Raw genomic sequence first — 15,562 nt, 5'->3', positions numbered from 1 at the left:
GTTATTTTTGGTTGAAGAAATTAATAAAATTATTGTTGATTGATGAACTTAATAAGTTTATTATTTATTGTGGGTTGAAAACCCTATATGTTCACCAGGCTCCCAAGCCTGACCTACTCAGCCTTTTTATCTTACAGGTAGTGGACTCTGAGCATAGTCGGATGATGATGAGAGATTTTTGGATTATAGGCCAGTAGTTGTAAATAACTGTTGTAAGGCTTATAATGTCTTGTTTGTGCTTATGATCTGTATCGGAACATGACATCCCGAGATTTTGATATAAAATGAAAATATATATTTTTAAAGAAAGGTTTTGATAAATTTTTATCATGTTTTGTTTTGGGAACAAACTCCGCAACATCTTTTAAAAAGATTACTCTGATTTTATTTTAAAAAGCATAAACGAAATCGGTCTTTTCTGGCCGTGAAATTGGGGATGTCACAGTTGGTATCAGAGCATTAGTTTAAGCGAACTAGGAATTTGTAGGATTTCTAGACTTAAACTTAGAATGCTAAGTGATGATTGTGAGATGAGTGTCTACCATATTTTAGACACGAGCACTAGTATATTTTAGGAAAGATGCCTAAAATGCTTTTAAGTGCTAAATGCTATATGTTTGCCATATATGATATTATTTGTTCGGATCTATGGTTTGTTGCCGACCGGATCTAGAAACTTTATGTGTGTAGGTTTCTAAGCGTACGATTACGATATTAGAACTAACATGTAACGTTTCAGAGTGATAAGGAGAATTTAAATACTTGTCGTGGATAAAGGTTTAAATTCACCTAATTTGGCGTATAGATCATAATGGCAAGAACCCGAAGTGGAGCTGGAAATGTAAATAGAAATTAGCAACCTCAACCCCCAGTGATGGAACAGGTGCCTATAGCAGGAGCTGCACCAGAACCCATCACCATGGCTGTAGTACAAGCCATGATTCAGACAATGATGGCTGAACAAAGGGAGGAAATGAGGCAAATATTGCTGGACAACAGGAGTGAACCCTCAATTCCTGTTGAACAACCTGAATTATATGACAGTGAGTCTGAAGAAGAAAACAACAGTAGATCTGTTGGTCAAACTGAACCGCTTGTGGTTAGGAGGAATAACCACGATGATGGAGTGAAGAGAAATGGATGCAAGTATAAAGACTTCATGAATTGCAAGCCATCAACCTTCACGGGAAAAGAAGATCCCATCGGAGTAATGGATTGGATCTCAGAAATGGAGTTGGCTTTCATGACATGTGGTTGTCAAGGCAAGTTACAAACCACATTTGCAGTGCGTCAGTTCAGAGGTAGCGCTTCTCGTTGGTGGAATACTCTGGGGAAAACCCTAAGCCCTAATGAGCCACTGCAACTGACTTGGGCAGAGTTCTTGGTGCACTTCAAGCGCAAGTACTGCTCAGCCCAAAATGTGCTTGAGCTAGAAAACCAATTCCTGACGTTGAAGAAGGGAAGTATGACCATTGATGAATATACCAATAACTTCACAGACAAAATGGAGTTTGCTTTGCGTATTGTCCCAGATGAGTTGACGAAAATAAACAGGTACGCAAAGGGACTTCCATGGGAGTATGCAGTGCCAGTGCGTCAAGCACTTACTTTGGAGGCGGCTATCTGGGCTGCCAAGTCTGTAGAAGATATGATTAAGGGAAGAGTTGCCAACAAGATCGAAGTTGGTGAGAAAAGAAAGTTTGAAGGGACTTCAGGGTCCAACGAGAAAAGAAAATTCTCGAAGTCTGGAGGAGGAGGAGGCGAAGCAAAATGGTGCGAGAAGTGCAAAAAGAAGCACTTCGGGAAATGTAACGAATAGGTGACCTGCTACAAGTGTGGTAAAACTGGGCATTATGCCAACGAGTGTCCGTCCAACAAGAGGATGTGCTATGGATGTAACGAGGAAGGGCACATTTTGAAAGACTGCCCAAAGAAGAAAGAGGCAGCAAGGCCCAATGTTCCACCAAAACCAAAACCAAAGGCATTCCAAATGATCCTTAATGAAGCAGATGGAAATACAAGGGATCAGGAGTAAGGACCTTCTATTCCTAAAACCAAGATATAAAGTAGTCATGCAGTTAGTATCATGCGGTGTAGCCTATTAGAGGCATAGTATAGGGTAAACTTGAACCTCTATGTAATCGTTTCAAGAAATAATATAAACCCTGGTTTTGTCATCTGATGAATTTAATGACTATGTGAAATTCTTGTATGGTGACTTGGAGAACTGCGAGACAATACTTGGGACGAGTATGAGTAGGTGTGAATGGTAGTAGAGGCCTATACTACCGGAAGCACAAGACTCGTACCTGGATCAAGGAAAGTCACAAGGTTACCAAGAATCTAGAAATTGATTCTGTTATTGTTCGAGTATTTCATTACCTTCGTTTCGGTAATGACTAAGAAGATGATTGTTATTCCGACCCTAGAGGTCATATCAAATTGAGTCCGACTAAGATAGGTATGTTACGTGGTTCGGGAAAGTTGAGTCCAAGGTTTATTGGACCGTTTAAAGTTCTTCAGAGGATCGGGAATCAAGCTTACAAGCTAGAATTACCAGAAGAACTAAAGGGTATTCATAACACCTTTCATGTGTATTATTTGAGGAAGTTCACAGGAGATGTGCCCGACATAATTCCAATTTCTGAATTAAGGTTGGATGAAAACAAGAGGTTAATTGAAGAACCAGAGGCAATCGTTGACCGTAAGACTAAGAAGTTGCGACACAAGATGGTCAATTTAGTGCTTGTGAGATGGAAACATACGAATGGGCCAAATCTCACCTGGGAAACGGCGAGCGACATGATGAGTCGCTACCCATATTTGTTTGCTGATGTGTGATTCCGGGGACGGAATCATCCTAAGGGGGAGAGAATTGTAACGCCCGTGTTTCTAGGCTAGGCATTAATATTGACATAATAGTCTAGGTTAACCTTTGTAACTCATTTTGAAGAAATGAAAAGGAATTATGTGAATATTATGTGTTTTATGCTTAATTATTAGGATTTATTTAATTAAGAATAAAAATGAGCGTCGAAAATAAATATTAGATAAAGCCGATATCTATTAAGAAAGTTTTAGTGGTTGTGACAAGGATTACGGATATTTAAAGAATACCGAAATCCGAGTTATAACGAAGAAGTTATGACCTGTCGAAGTTTCGCGACAAAACCGGCACGATGCCGAATGACGTAAAAAGTGAGTTTTTGATAAACTACTTTTTAGCCTTAGTGATCTAAATGAAAGTCGTAGAGTTTGTTAAACCGAGAGTATGTATAAAAAGAACGTCCAAATCTGACTTCGTATGAGGAAGTTATGATTTTTCTAAGTTTCAGCTTAGCAGTAGTCAGCTAAAAACTCGAATTTTAGATCGAGTGATTTTTAGTCGACACAACCTAAACGATAATCGAATGTCTCGTCAATAGTAGTAAAACGGTAAAAAGACAGACGAAAACGGACGTCGGATGAAGAAGTTATGAACTTTTAACGGATTTCCTGTCCCGGTCTGTTAAAAATAATAATATAAAAATTAAAGTCAAAATTAGCCGACGAAGTCTATACGAAAGTTGTAGAGCGTAATTTTACCTACGCGTGCATATAAAGAACGTCAAAAACGGAGCCCGTATGCGAAAGTTATGGATTTTAGAAGTTTTGGCACAAAAATCGAGAATAATTGCGAAATCCGAGAAAAATCGCATGACCTGAGTTCGGCCACGTCACCTTCGCTCCATGCGCGCCCCGTGTCCGATCCATGACTCATCCGAAGCTGGCTCCGTCGCGTGTTGTACACCTGTCGATGTCTGATTGGACCGAAGCCGAAGCCTATCCCCATCCGACGCGCAGCTGCTTCCGATGTCGTGCTGGAGTTCCGAACTCGGACGCGTCGCCTCGCATGCGAGACGTGTTCGACGTGTGGCCTTGCATGCGAGACGTGTCCGACTCGTGCCTTCCTCCGGATCCGACCACCTGGCCTTCGCTCCTGCTGCCACGTACCTTCGCTGCTGACTCACCCTTCTCGGCCGACCTTCGGACCTTGCCTATAAATACAAGGCTTGCGAGATCTCCCGGCTAGAATTAGAAACTAGGCATTTTGACCCCTTTTTCAATATTTTCACTATTTTGACATCCCCCGAAGCCCCGGTATCAATTTTAGCACCCGAAACACGTCCCGAAGTTCCCTAGAAGCTCGGAAAATTTATCTTTTCGGTTTTGAAGCCCGACCCTCGCAGAGCCCGATTTTTCAATAAAGCTCCCGGTTTTATTAGAAACGATCGTTTTAGGAAACGAAGTGTTGTCCGATTATCATTAAATCATGTGAGTGTATAGTCACTTTCATCTTACACATAAATATGAAGTATTTTATATAAAATACGTGCTATGTGTATATATGTTGTTTGTTTATTTGAGATGGATGTTGAATGAATGTTTTATACATGTTTAAAATGATTTAAAATGTATATATATTTTATCTTAAAATATGTTGGGTAAAACATGGGTAGATAAAGAATGAGGGATAAAAGTACAGTATAGATGTACGTTGGTAGCTATGAATTTAGTACAGTATAGATGTACGTTGGTAGCTATGGATTTAGTACGTTGGCAGCTATGGACTTAGTGCCTGTTGTATAAACCTTGGCGACGATGTGACTTCGTGCCTGTTTGACATAAATTGCTGAGGAAAAGCAGTGTTGTCACCCCGATGTTTGTCTTGTTTGACATAAATTGCTGAGGAAAGCAATGTTGTCACCTTATTGGTTGTTTTATGTCAGGTTGTCTTGTTTGACATAAATTGCTGAGGAAAGCAATGTTGTCACCTTATTGGTTGTCTTATTTGACATAAATTGTTGAGGAAAGCAATGTTGTCACCCCATTGGTTGTCTTTTTTGACATAAATTGCTGAGGAAAGCAGTGTTGTCACCCCGATGGTCGCCTTATTTGACATAAATTGCCGAGGAACCTCCGAAGCAATGTTGTCCCCCTAATGAAAATCCTTAGGCTAGGTCCCTTGTGATAGTTGTTTTAGGGACGTAAAGTGAGGATAACGGGAATGGGTAATTAGGGTTATTTTTGGTTGAAGAAATTAATAAAATTATTGTTGATTGATGAACTTAATAAGTTTATTATTTATTGTGGGTTGAAAACCCTATATGCTCACCAGGCTCCCAAGCCTGACCCACTCAGCCTTTTTATCTTACAGGTAGTGGACTCCGAGCATAGTCGGATGATGATGAGAGATTTTTGGATTATAGGCCAGTAGTTGTTAATAACTGTTGTAAGGCTTATAATGTCTTGTTTGTGCTTATGATCTGTATCGGAACATGACATCCCGAGATTTTGATATAAAATGAAAATATATATTTTTAAAGAAAGGTTTTGATAAATTTTTATCATGTTTTGTTTTGGGAACAAACTCCGCAACATCTTTTAAAAGGATTACTCTGATTTTATTTTAAAAAGCATAAACGAAATCGGTCTTTTCTAGCCTTGAAATTGGGGATGTCACAATCACCTTCTGCAGTTATATGGAAACCATATAACGAAGTTGGCATGCTAACCCTAATGGGCTGACAAAGGGGCAACGAATTGCTAATGGGATCAACAGTTTCATTCTCATTTTAAGAGCTAGTATCTTCAAAATTAGCTTCATCAGATGACTCTTGAATCTCTTCAAGATCAATCGTGCTCCCACTATCCTCTTTGGAAATGAGCTCTCTCTCTCTCTCTCTCCCTCTCTCTCTCGTGAAAGACTCCTCTTCGAGCTACAAACACCACGTTATCATTGGGCCTGTAAAACAATCATCCAGAAGATTTTTTTGGATAATCGATCAAAAAACACTTCTCTTTTTCTAAGGTTTCTTGCCTAACGAGAATCTCACAACTCCTAAACTTGATATGTGCAAGTGAGGGAGGTTTCCCTGTCCACATTTCATGAGGTGTCTTGGCAACTTTCTTAGTTGGAACAAGATTGAGGATATGGGCGGCTGTTTCTAAGGCATACCGCAGAATGATATTGGAAGCGAAACTCGACTTATCATGGAACGAACCATAGAGTCTTTGAAGCATGATCTGGCTTATCGTTTTACTATAAAAGACTTAGGCTTAATGCGTACTTTGTTAGGGATTGAAGTTGCTCAATCTCCAAAGGGCTGTCTTTTGTCTCGAACGAAGTATATTTTTGATATGTTTGAATGTGTAAGGCTCTCTGACAATAGGACCGTTGATACCCTTAGAGACTAATTTTAGGTATTCTCCAACTGAAAGTGTCCCCTTATCAGATCTGAGACTATCTCGAACCATTATGGGAAGTGTGGTTTATCTTACTATTACTCGACCAGATATAGATCATGTAGTTCGTGTGGTTAGCCAGTTTGTCACCGCTCACTCTACTATTCATTAGGGAGTTGTTCTTCGTATCTTGAGATATCTCCCGGGAACTCGGTTCCATAACCTTGTGTTTCCTTCCTCGTCCTATCTTGTGTTGTGTGCTTATAATGATGCTGAATGAGATAGTGATCCTCATCATCGCAAATCCACCATTGGCTTTTTGTATATTTTTTGAAGATTCATTGATTTCATAGAATAGTAAGAAACAAGATGTTGTCTCCCGATCTTCAACATAGGCTGAATATCGAATATCAAGCTACAGTTGTCACCACTTGTAAGACATGGGTGTTGACATTTCTCAGCCAACCCCTTGCATTGTGACAACAACAACACAATACTAATTGTCAAGAATTCAGTTTTCCATGAGAGTAGATGAAACATATTGAGATTGATTGTCATTTCACTCGTCATCATTTTACAACATAGGACTATCTCTCTGTCACATGTTTCCTCAGTATATGTTTACAATGGCTTTGTCTGCTTCTCGAGTTTATTTTTTGTCTAACAAACTCTCAATGCTCATTGTTGCTATATTGTGAGTTTGAGGGAATTATTGACCTTATTTTTGTTTTGGGTTATTCCTTAGCCCTTTAGCTAGGTAAAACTTAAATAACTTTCTAGTTATAGCTGTATTTCCCTACTTTGTAAATACAAATTTCTTTTAATAATAAACAGTTTTTTCTTTAGATTGTTATTACTTTTCAGAATCTAACAAGTACGGTTGGTATCAAAAGCTAAACCAAGTTGTAACGTAATTATTTTAGTGGATACTACTGTTTTTAATATTTTTTTTTAACGGCCATGTTAGTATTTGTTTGAGATTGAACCCAGGACTAGTGTTTTTAATTAATCTCCTACCCGGCTGGTTTTGTTAAAAAACGTGTCACTTATTGACAATTTATTGTTTAAAGTTATGGGACTCTGTAGAGTGTACCTGGGGAGTGGGTCTGATCTTGTTCACCAACAAAATAGCAACAAGTAGCATTAAAATCTTTAATTATGCAGTCACTATCCGATAGAATCTGTCGGGGTAAAAGCTTCTATTTCCTTATTGTGGATGACGATTACTATTTAAGAATCACATATGAGAATTTGTGAAACGTTCACTACATAAAAGAGATGCATGGCCAATCACATTGAACCAACGATTCTTCTAGATAAGTCATTATCTATTAGTGCATCACATGGACCGGATATTGTTCACTGGTATTAATCCATAAGTGACCTTTTAAAGCTTTAAAAAACATGCTTTTAAAAATACATTTCCTTAGCTTGTATCCTGTCATGCTAACTAATTGGTTGACTCGTTCTTTTAAAAAACTTGGTCCGCTAGAAAAAAAAAAATTCCCTCTGATCATGGCAGTTAATTAACACCGAAAAGGAAACCCATGAGTTGACGCATTACACCAGAATATGATGCATTGTGCCTAGATATTAAATGGAACAAAGTAAAAGGAGTACAAGCAAATGAACCTACCCAAGTCAAGCACACTGAGTTGAGTTGAAACCTCATTTCACATGGCCATGTCAACGTGTAACTAAGAGTAAAGAATGAAACGACAGGCTACAGAACATTAATTTTGAGGCAATCAAATTGAGAAAAGGAGTTGCCATGTTGGCATGCATTATTGGTGTAAGCATAATATGATGTATATATTATTCCCGAAATGTCTTTTCCTATGTGATTTTCCCATCTAGTGCTCAAGCATAAATGCAGCATCACACCAAGTGTACAAATGATCCTCGGCATTTTCCAATTTACATAAATGAAGTAAGAGAATGAAATGAGGAAAAAAGGATAGCCTATTGGATGCCAAGACTCGATGTTAAACAGCCACATATCCAGATATATACAAAGACGTGGCCTTACATATGCCCATCATGATATGCTCCATCCCTACATCCCTACATATGACAACATAATATTCTGCTTCTTCTAGAATATAGTAAGCAAACAGTGCTAACAGTTTAAGTTTTGAAGACATTTGCCTCCAAATAGATATTTAAAGAAATGCAGCCAATTAAGTTAAGAAGTATATTAACATGTAAGCTTAGGCTTTTCCAGTATGACACCAAAATGTGGTAGTGTAGCAATACACTAAAACTGACCCTTCGGTTTGTTTTGAGCCAGTTATGCAAATTCTTTCTCTAGACCATTATGACATATCAAAATTATTCTTTCCTTCTTAAGGCTGCAAAAAGATGTCAGTATCTAATACCGGATTCTTATGTACTGTATTGGACATAAGATTCTTATTTTATCACCATTGACAAACAAGGGACGTAATGAGAGGGTGAAAGAAGTAAGCTTAACTTCCACCACATTCTTTTAGCTTGAGACCAAATACACCCAGAATAGAAAAGTGAGAGAGAAAGAGAGGATAACTCTAGCACAGGAAACACACAAGCAAACTGTATTATAAATTTAGATATATATTTGCAATATCCTACACACCATTTGATGAGTTAATAACGCATTAGAGATCTTTATATGAGCTAAAACGTCCCTTCCTCTTACTTGAATGGCACAAGTCCTAAAACAAATTACCGGTTTCTAATTGGTTATGAAAATAGGATGCAAGCTATTAATCTTCTATTAAAGGTGGGGTTCCTGATATTATTCGTACGTTCATGAACTGCAACCAAATTAAAGGAACACCTGAATCGACATGATTCTGGTAACTTATGTCATCACAACCAACTGCTATATTCAAAGTTATAACCAAAACATTCGATGCTTAAACAGGCATACTCATAACGAATCACTTGTTGTGAAACAATCTTTGTGCATATCAGGTATTGACGTACCACTCAAGTGACGTGGATGGAAATCTATACTGTAAACCGAATAAGTAAAGTAAATATCATGTTATGTGTTTGTTTGGGTAGTTGAGTGGTTTCATTATTGATATTTTCTATGAACAACTATTTGATCGAAGATCAAACTTCTTTCTAAATGCTCAATTTCTCATCACTTGCGTGGTGGTTGGGCACTTTTCACCTTCTTCCTTACATAGAATCTGACAATAAGAAAGGTGGGGTGTCTACCCAATTTAGAAAGCATCTTTTACACCTCATCAGATGCTCTGGGATAGAAAAAGAAAAGAAAAATATGAAATATTCATGCCTATAAACATAATTACGATACTGCTCTTCTACAGCATAGAAGTTAAAGGGTGCATCAAGGGTAAGGATGTCATTCAAGATGTAAGAGGCTGCCGTGCATATCAATCTACGGATAATCAACATGTTATCAATTAGTTGTGAAGCTCATGAACGATACTGTAGTATTTTTCAGGGAAAAAAGAATCTATCCTTTTCAGTGTCAAGTAAGCACATCAACCCAAAATCTTCAAAAATAATTATCTATATATAGCATTAGCAAGAGCTCAGTTCACCCACAACAAAATCTAAATTTAGCCCACTCGTTTTCTGTTTTACGTATTGCTACAAGTTCCCAAGATGGCCACAGTTACAGCTTTGGTGAATGAAAGGTCAGTGGTTATATTCAGCAAAACCTCTTGCTGCATGTGCCATACCATTCAGACGTTGATAAGTAGTTTTGGAGCAAATCCAACTGTTTATGAGCTAGATAAGCATCCAAAGGGACAGCAACTAGAGAAGGAACTCAAAGGATTAGGGTGTAAGCCAAGTGTACCAGCCGTGTTCATAGGGCAGCAGTTGATTGGGGGTGCCAACGAGATAATGACCCTTCATCTCAAGGGTCAGCTGGTGCCATTGCTTCTCAGGTCTAACGCAATATGGGTTTAGTGAAACGTGTTCAAGCTTTTACAGTATACAGTTAGAGTTATGTGAATACATGTTGTAAAATACGACGGATCCAAATTGACTTAAATAATATTAGCTCAATGCGGAATGAGATCAAAAATTATCAAAGCGTAATAATCACAACGTAATACGAATAAAATAAATAGAATAGAGACACAGGAATTTACGTGGAAACCCAAATCGGGAAAAAACCACGGGCGGAGGAAGCCGAGAAACAATTCACTATAATTTGCAGTGTTTACAGGGATTATGAAAGAGATTACAAAATAGAGTGGGAGAGCTAAAATACACGGTGGTGTATCAGTATATATATGTAATGCTTTTTTATATATACTTGGATGATTATGTTAAATCTCTCTGGCTCAGGCTATTTATAGCCAAAAAGAATATCATATGAAAGGAAAAAAATGCCGTCCAACTTTGTGCGTCCAATTGTAGGCAATGTTAGGTAATGTTAGGCGCCTAACATTTGACCAAAAAGTTCGCCGTTCAAACATTACATTACTATTCATAGTCAAATTGTAGGCGTCCAAAATGTGCCGTCCAATTATTCAAATTCACATATATATTACTATTCATAGTCAAACTATGAATAGTAAATGATAAGTTACTGAAATAACCCCTGAACTATTTGCCACTTGCTAATTTTGGAGGCAACTTTTCCACAATCTCCACCTTGACATCAAAATTAAGCAAGTCATGCTTTACGATTAGTTAAAACCTATAGCTCACCAAACTCTAAAACTTCCATAAGAACCTGCAAATTTTATATAGATAAAAAATTGTTTCCGAAAAATAAATAATACTTCCTCCACCACGAGCCTTCAGGCTCAACTGCGATCAGAAACACCCACCATGTCCAAACATAATTTGAACTTGGCTATAGGAAGACTTTTAGTGAACATATCAGCGGGATTATAATCTGTATGAATCTTGTCCACAACACAATCACCTTTTTCAATGATATCCCGCACAAAATGATAACGAATATCAATATGCTTTGTTCGGTCATGAAACATTTGATCTTTACTCAAGAAGATAACACTTTGGTTGTCACAGAAAACTGTGGTCACCTTTATTCTATCATCGAGTTCTCCAAATAACCCCTTCAACCAGATATCTTCCTTAACTGCTTCTGTAATCGCCATGTACTCTGCCTCGGTAGAAGACAGGGCAACTGTAGACTGTAACTGGGCTTTCCAACTAACAACACAACCATTTAGAGTAAACACATACCCTGTAATTGATCTTCGTTTATCCAAATCTTTTCCATAATCTGAATCAACATATCCGAACACCCCAGTGTTAGATTTACCAAAACGTAAACACATAGAAGACGTACCGCGTAAATAACGAAAAATCCACTGTACTGCTTTCCAGTGTTCTTTCCCCGGGTTCGCCATGTATCTACTAACCATGCTAACAGCATAAGCCAAATCAGGGCGCGTGCAGATCATAGCATACATCAAAGATCCAACAGCACTAGAGTATGGAACACGTGCCATGTAAGCCATATCAGTCTCATTAGTAGGACTCAAAGCGGATGATAGCTTGAAATGAGCTGCAAAAGGTGTGTTGACAGACTTTGCTTCATGCATACTGAAGCGTCTTAGGACTTTCTCAATATAACTTTTCTGAGAAAGATGCAAGATCCTAGACTTCCTGTCACGAATAATTTCCATACCTAAAATCTTTTTGGCAGCTCCTAAGTCCTTCATTTCAAATTCAGCTTTCAACTGGTCTTTTAACTTCTGAATCTCCTTCATATCTTTCGCTGCAATCAACATGTCATCCACGTACAAGAGTAAGTAGATCTTTGAACCATTGTCACCTTTCTTGAAATAAACGCAGCTATCATAGGTGCACCTGCTGAATTTGTGACTGGTCATGAAAGAATCGAACCTCTTGTACCATTGTCTAGGAGACTGCTTGAGGCCATAAAGAGATTTGTTCAACTTGCATACGTAGTTCTCCTTTCCAGGAACTACAAAACCTTCAGGTTGTTGCATAAAAATCTCTTCCTCAAGCTCACCATTTAGGAAAGCTGTAGTGACATCAAGTTGTTCTAACTCAAAATCATTAGAAGCAACCAACCCCAACAATACACGAATGGAAGTATGTTTGACAACTGGGGAATAAATGTCAGTGTAATCAATACCAGGAATCTGACTGTAGCCTTTAGCTACTAACCGAGCTTTGTATCTTGGTTTATCATTTGGGTTGACAGGTTCTTTGAGCTTGTAGACCCACTTGCATTTAACTGGTCTCTTCCCTTTCGGAATAGGAACTAAATTCCAAGTACTGTTTCGCTGCAAGGATTCCATCTCATTTTGCATATCGAGCATCCAATCATTTGAGTCTTTAGATTTGATAGCCTCGTCATAATTCGCAGGCTCCGTTGCGGACTCAATATTATCAGCAACAATAAAAGCATAGGCAACCAAATCAGATCCAGCATACCTCTTCGGAGGAATAATCTGTCTTCTCGGTCTATCTCTTGCAATGCTTGGAGTAGTAGCTTGTGGTTGTGAAGGTGTTGAATCTTCACCAACAACATGCTCATCCGACGAAGAAGAATCTTGATGCTGATTTGTACTCTGATTAGTGGTAGGTGAAGTAGGAAGCTCCACCTCCATTTGAGCATTCTCTTTATTTGCTTCGGATGATACATCTGATGCATCTGTTCTTTTAGAAGAGTCAGCAACTGGTTGAATTATAGCAGACTCATCAAAAGTAACATCTCTTGAGATGATAATTTTCTTCAAATCAAAGCTCCATAACTTGTAACCCTTTACACCTTGATTGTACCCAAGAAAAACGCATTTGATTGCTCTTGGTTCTAGCTTCCCATTGTCAACTCGTGCATACGCTGGACATCCGAATGGTTTTAAATCTGAATAATTGGCAGGTTTACCGGACCATAACTCAAACGGAGTTTTCTTCTCGATTGCTCGTGACGGTGATCGGTTGATAACATAGCAAGCAGTCGAAGCAGCCTCCGCCCAAAAAGACTTTGGCAATTTGGAATTAGAAAGCATACACCGGACCTTCTCCATAATGGTGCGATTCATCCTTTCAGTTACACCATTTTGTTGAGGTGAATGGACTACTGTGCGATGTCGAGTAATGCCTTCCTTTTGACAATAGACATTAAACTCTTCTGAGCAAAACTCAAGTCCATTATCCGTACGAAGATACTTTAACACCAGACCTGATTGCTTTTCAACCTGAACTTTCCAATTTCTGAAGGTAGAGAAAACGTCTCCTTTATGTTTTAAGAAGAAAGACCACACCTTCCTGGAGAAATCATCAATAATAGTGAGCATATAAATAGCTCCACCTTTTGAAGCAACTCGAGCCGGTCCCCACAAATCCGAGTGAACATAATCAAGTGGTCCTTTCGTTGTATGGATACCACTTGCAAACCTTACTCGTTTTGCCTTGCCATATACACAATCTTCACAGAAATGCAAATCAACAATCTTTCGTTGACCAAGTAAACCTCTTCGACTCAATTCTAACATGCCTTGAAAACTCATATGGCCGAGTCGAAGGTGCCAAAGACGGGACTGATCTGGATCAGAAAGAGACTTTGAAACAACAGCAGCATCACTCGAAATTGTTTGCCCGTCAAGAAAGTAAAGATCTGAGGTTTTTCGTTTGGCTCTCAGTTTGTCGGAACCGTCTTTGAATACCCTGAGAACTCCACCTTTACCAGCAAACTCGTATCCCTTTTTGTCAAAGGAACTGAGAGATAACAAGTTTCTTCTGAGGTCAGGAACATATCTAACATCCCCCATGGTTCGAATAACTCCGTCAAACATACGGATCCTGACTGAACCATGTCCAAGAACTGGACATGTAGTATTGTTACCCATCAACACATAGCCCTGGTTAACCTTTTCAAATGTGTAAAACCAACTTTTGTTGTGACACATATGAAAAGTACAACCAGAGTCGAGTATCCAATCACCAGTGGAATCCAGTTTATCTGAATAAACTGTCAAAAGTTCTCCAATACCTTCAACCTCAGCTACATCGGCTTCACCCGAAGTGCTAGCTTGTTTGCCATTTGCTGCCGTCTTCTCTTTTTCTTTATTCTTCAACTTGAAGCATTCTTCAAGCACATGTCCCTTCTTGTGACAATAGTTGCAAAACTTTCGTTTGCCTTTTGACTTGGATCTGGTTCTGTTGGAAGATTGAGAAGTTCTACTTCTCTCTGTTGTTCTTCCTCTGGCATTCAAACCTTCGGCTTTAGCATCACTTGAACCACCACCAGTAATATGCTCCATCTTCTCTTTGGAATCCAAAGCTGTATAGACTTCATCTAAAACTAGAGTGTCACGGCTATAGATAATAGTATCACGAAAATGGCTATAGGATTCTGGCAACGACGATAGTAAGAATAGAGCCAAGTCTTCATCTTCATACTGAACATCCATATTCTCTAAGTTATTTACTAACTCTTTAAATGTGGATATATGTTCAGCTAAAGAGCCTCCTTCAATCATCTTGAGATTGAACAACCGTTGCTTCAAATGCAACTTGTTTGGTAAGCTCTTGGTCATCAACAGTTGCTCCAACTTTAGCCATAAAGAAGCCGCTGACGTTTCTTTTAGAACATCTTGCAAAACATCGTTTGACAAGTGCAAACGAATCTGGGATAAAGCCTTCAGATCTTTCATCTCCTTTTCTTCTTCGGTCCATGTATCGGGCATCATATTGAAACCCAAGAGCGCCTTGTGTAAATCCATCTGAATGAGAATGTCTCTCATATTTACTTGCCACAACGGAAATCGGGTGTTACGATCCAGTAGTGGAATATCGTATTTTACCGAAGACATGATTAATTACTTGATAAAATGATCCCAACGAGCTAATATCACAACCTGGCTCTGATACCAATTGTTGTAAAATACGACGGATCCAAATTGACTTAAATAATATTAGCTCAATGCGGAATGGGATCAAAAATTATCAAAGCGTAATAATCACAACGTAATACGAATAAAATAAATAGAATAGAGACACAGGAATTTACGTGGAAACCCAAATCGGGAAAAAACCACGGGCGGAGGAAGCCGAGAAACAATTCACTATAATTTGTAGTGTTTACAGGAATTATGAAAGAGATTACAAAATAGAGTGGGAGAGCTAAAATACACGGTGGTGTATCAGTATATATATGTAATGCTTTTTCATATATACTTGGATGATTATGTTAAATCTCTCTGGCTCAGGCTATTTATAGCCAAAAAGAATATCATATGAAAGGAAAAAAATGCCGTCCAACTTTGTGCGTCCAATTGTAGGCAATGTTAGGTAATGTTAGGCGCCTAACATTTGACCAAAAAGTTCACCGTTCAAACATTACATTACTATTCATAGT

The 15,562-nt window shown here is 38.5% G+C and overlaps 1 protein-coding gene across 1 annotated transcript; it reads left to right on the top strand.

Moving 5' to 3' along the window:
- The first annotated feature begins 9,539 nt into the window (after positions 1 to 9,539).
- Positions 9,540 to 10,525, top strand: LOC145137766 (monothiol glutaredoxin-S6-like). Its single transcript, XM_079071904.1, has 2 exons — positions 9,540 to 9,713; positions 9,839 to 10,525. The coding sequence occupies exons 1-2, from the start codon at positions 9,632 to 9,634 to the stop codon at positions 10,153 to 10,155; spliced, it is 399 nt and encodes a 132-aa protein (XP_078928030.1). The 5' UTR covers positions 9,540 to 9,631; the 3' UTR covers positions 10,156 to 10,525.
- Positions 10,526 to 15,562: the final 5,037 nt, after the last annotated feature.

This window comes from Lactuca virosa, chromosome 9 (assembly GCF_052849685.1).
Source record: "Lactuca virosa cultivar CGN04683 chromosome 9, Lactuca_virosa_CGN04683_v6, whole genome shotgun sequence".
In the NCBI taxonomy this organism is placed as follows: Eukaryota; Viridiplantae; Streptophyta; class Magnoliopsida; order Asterales; family Asteraceae; genus Lactuca; species Lactuca virosa.
This window is presented reverse-complemented; position numbering and strand designations above follow the sequence as displayed.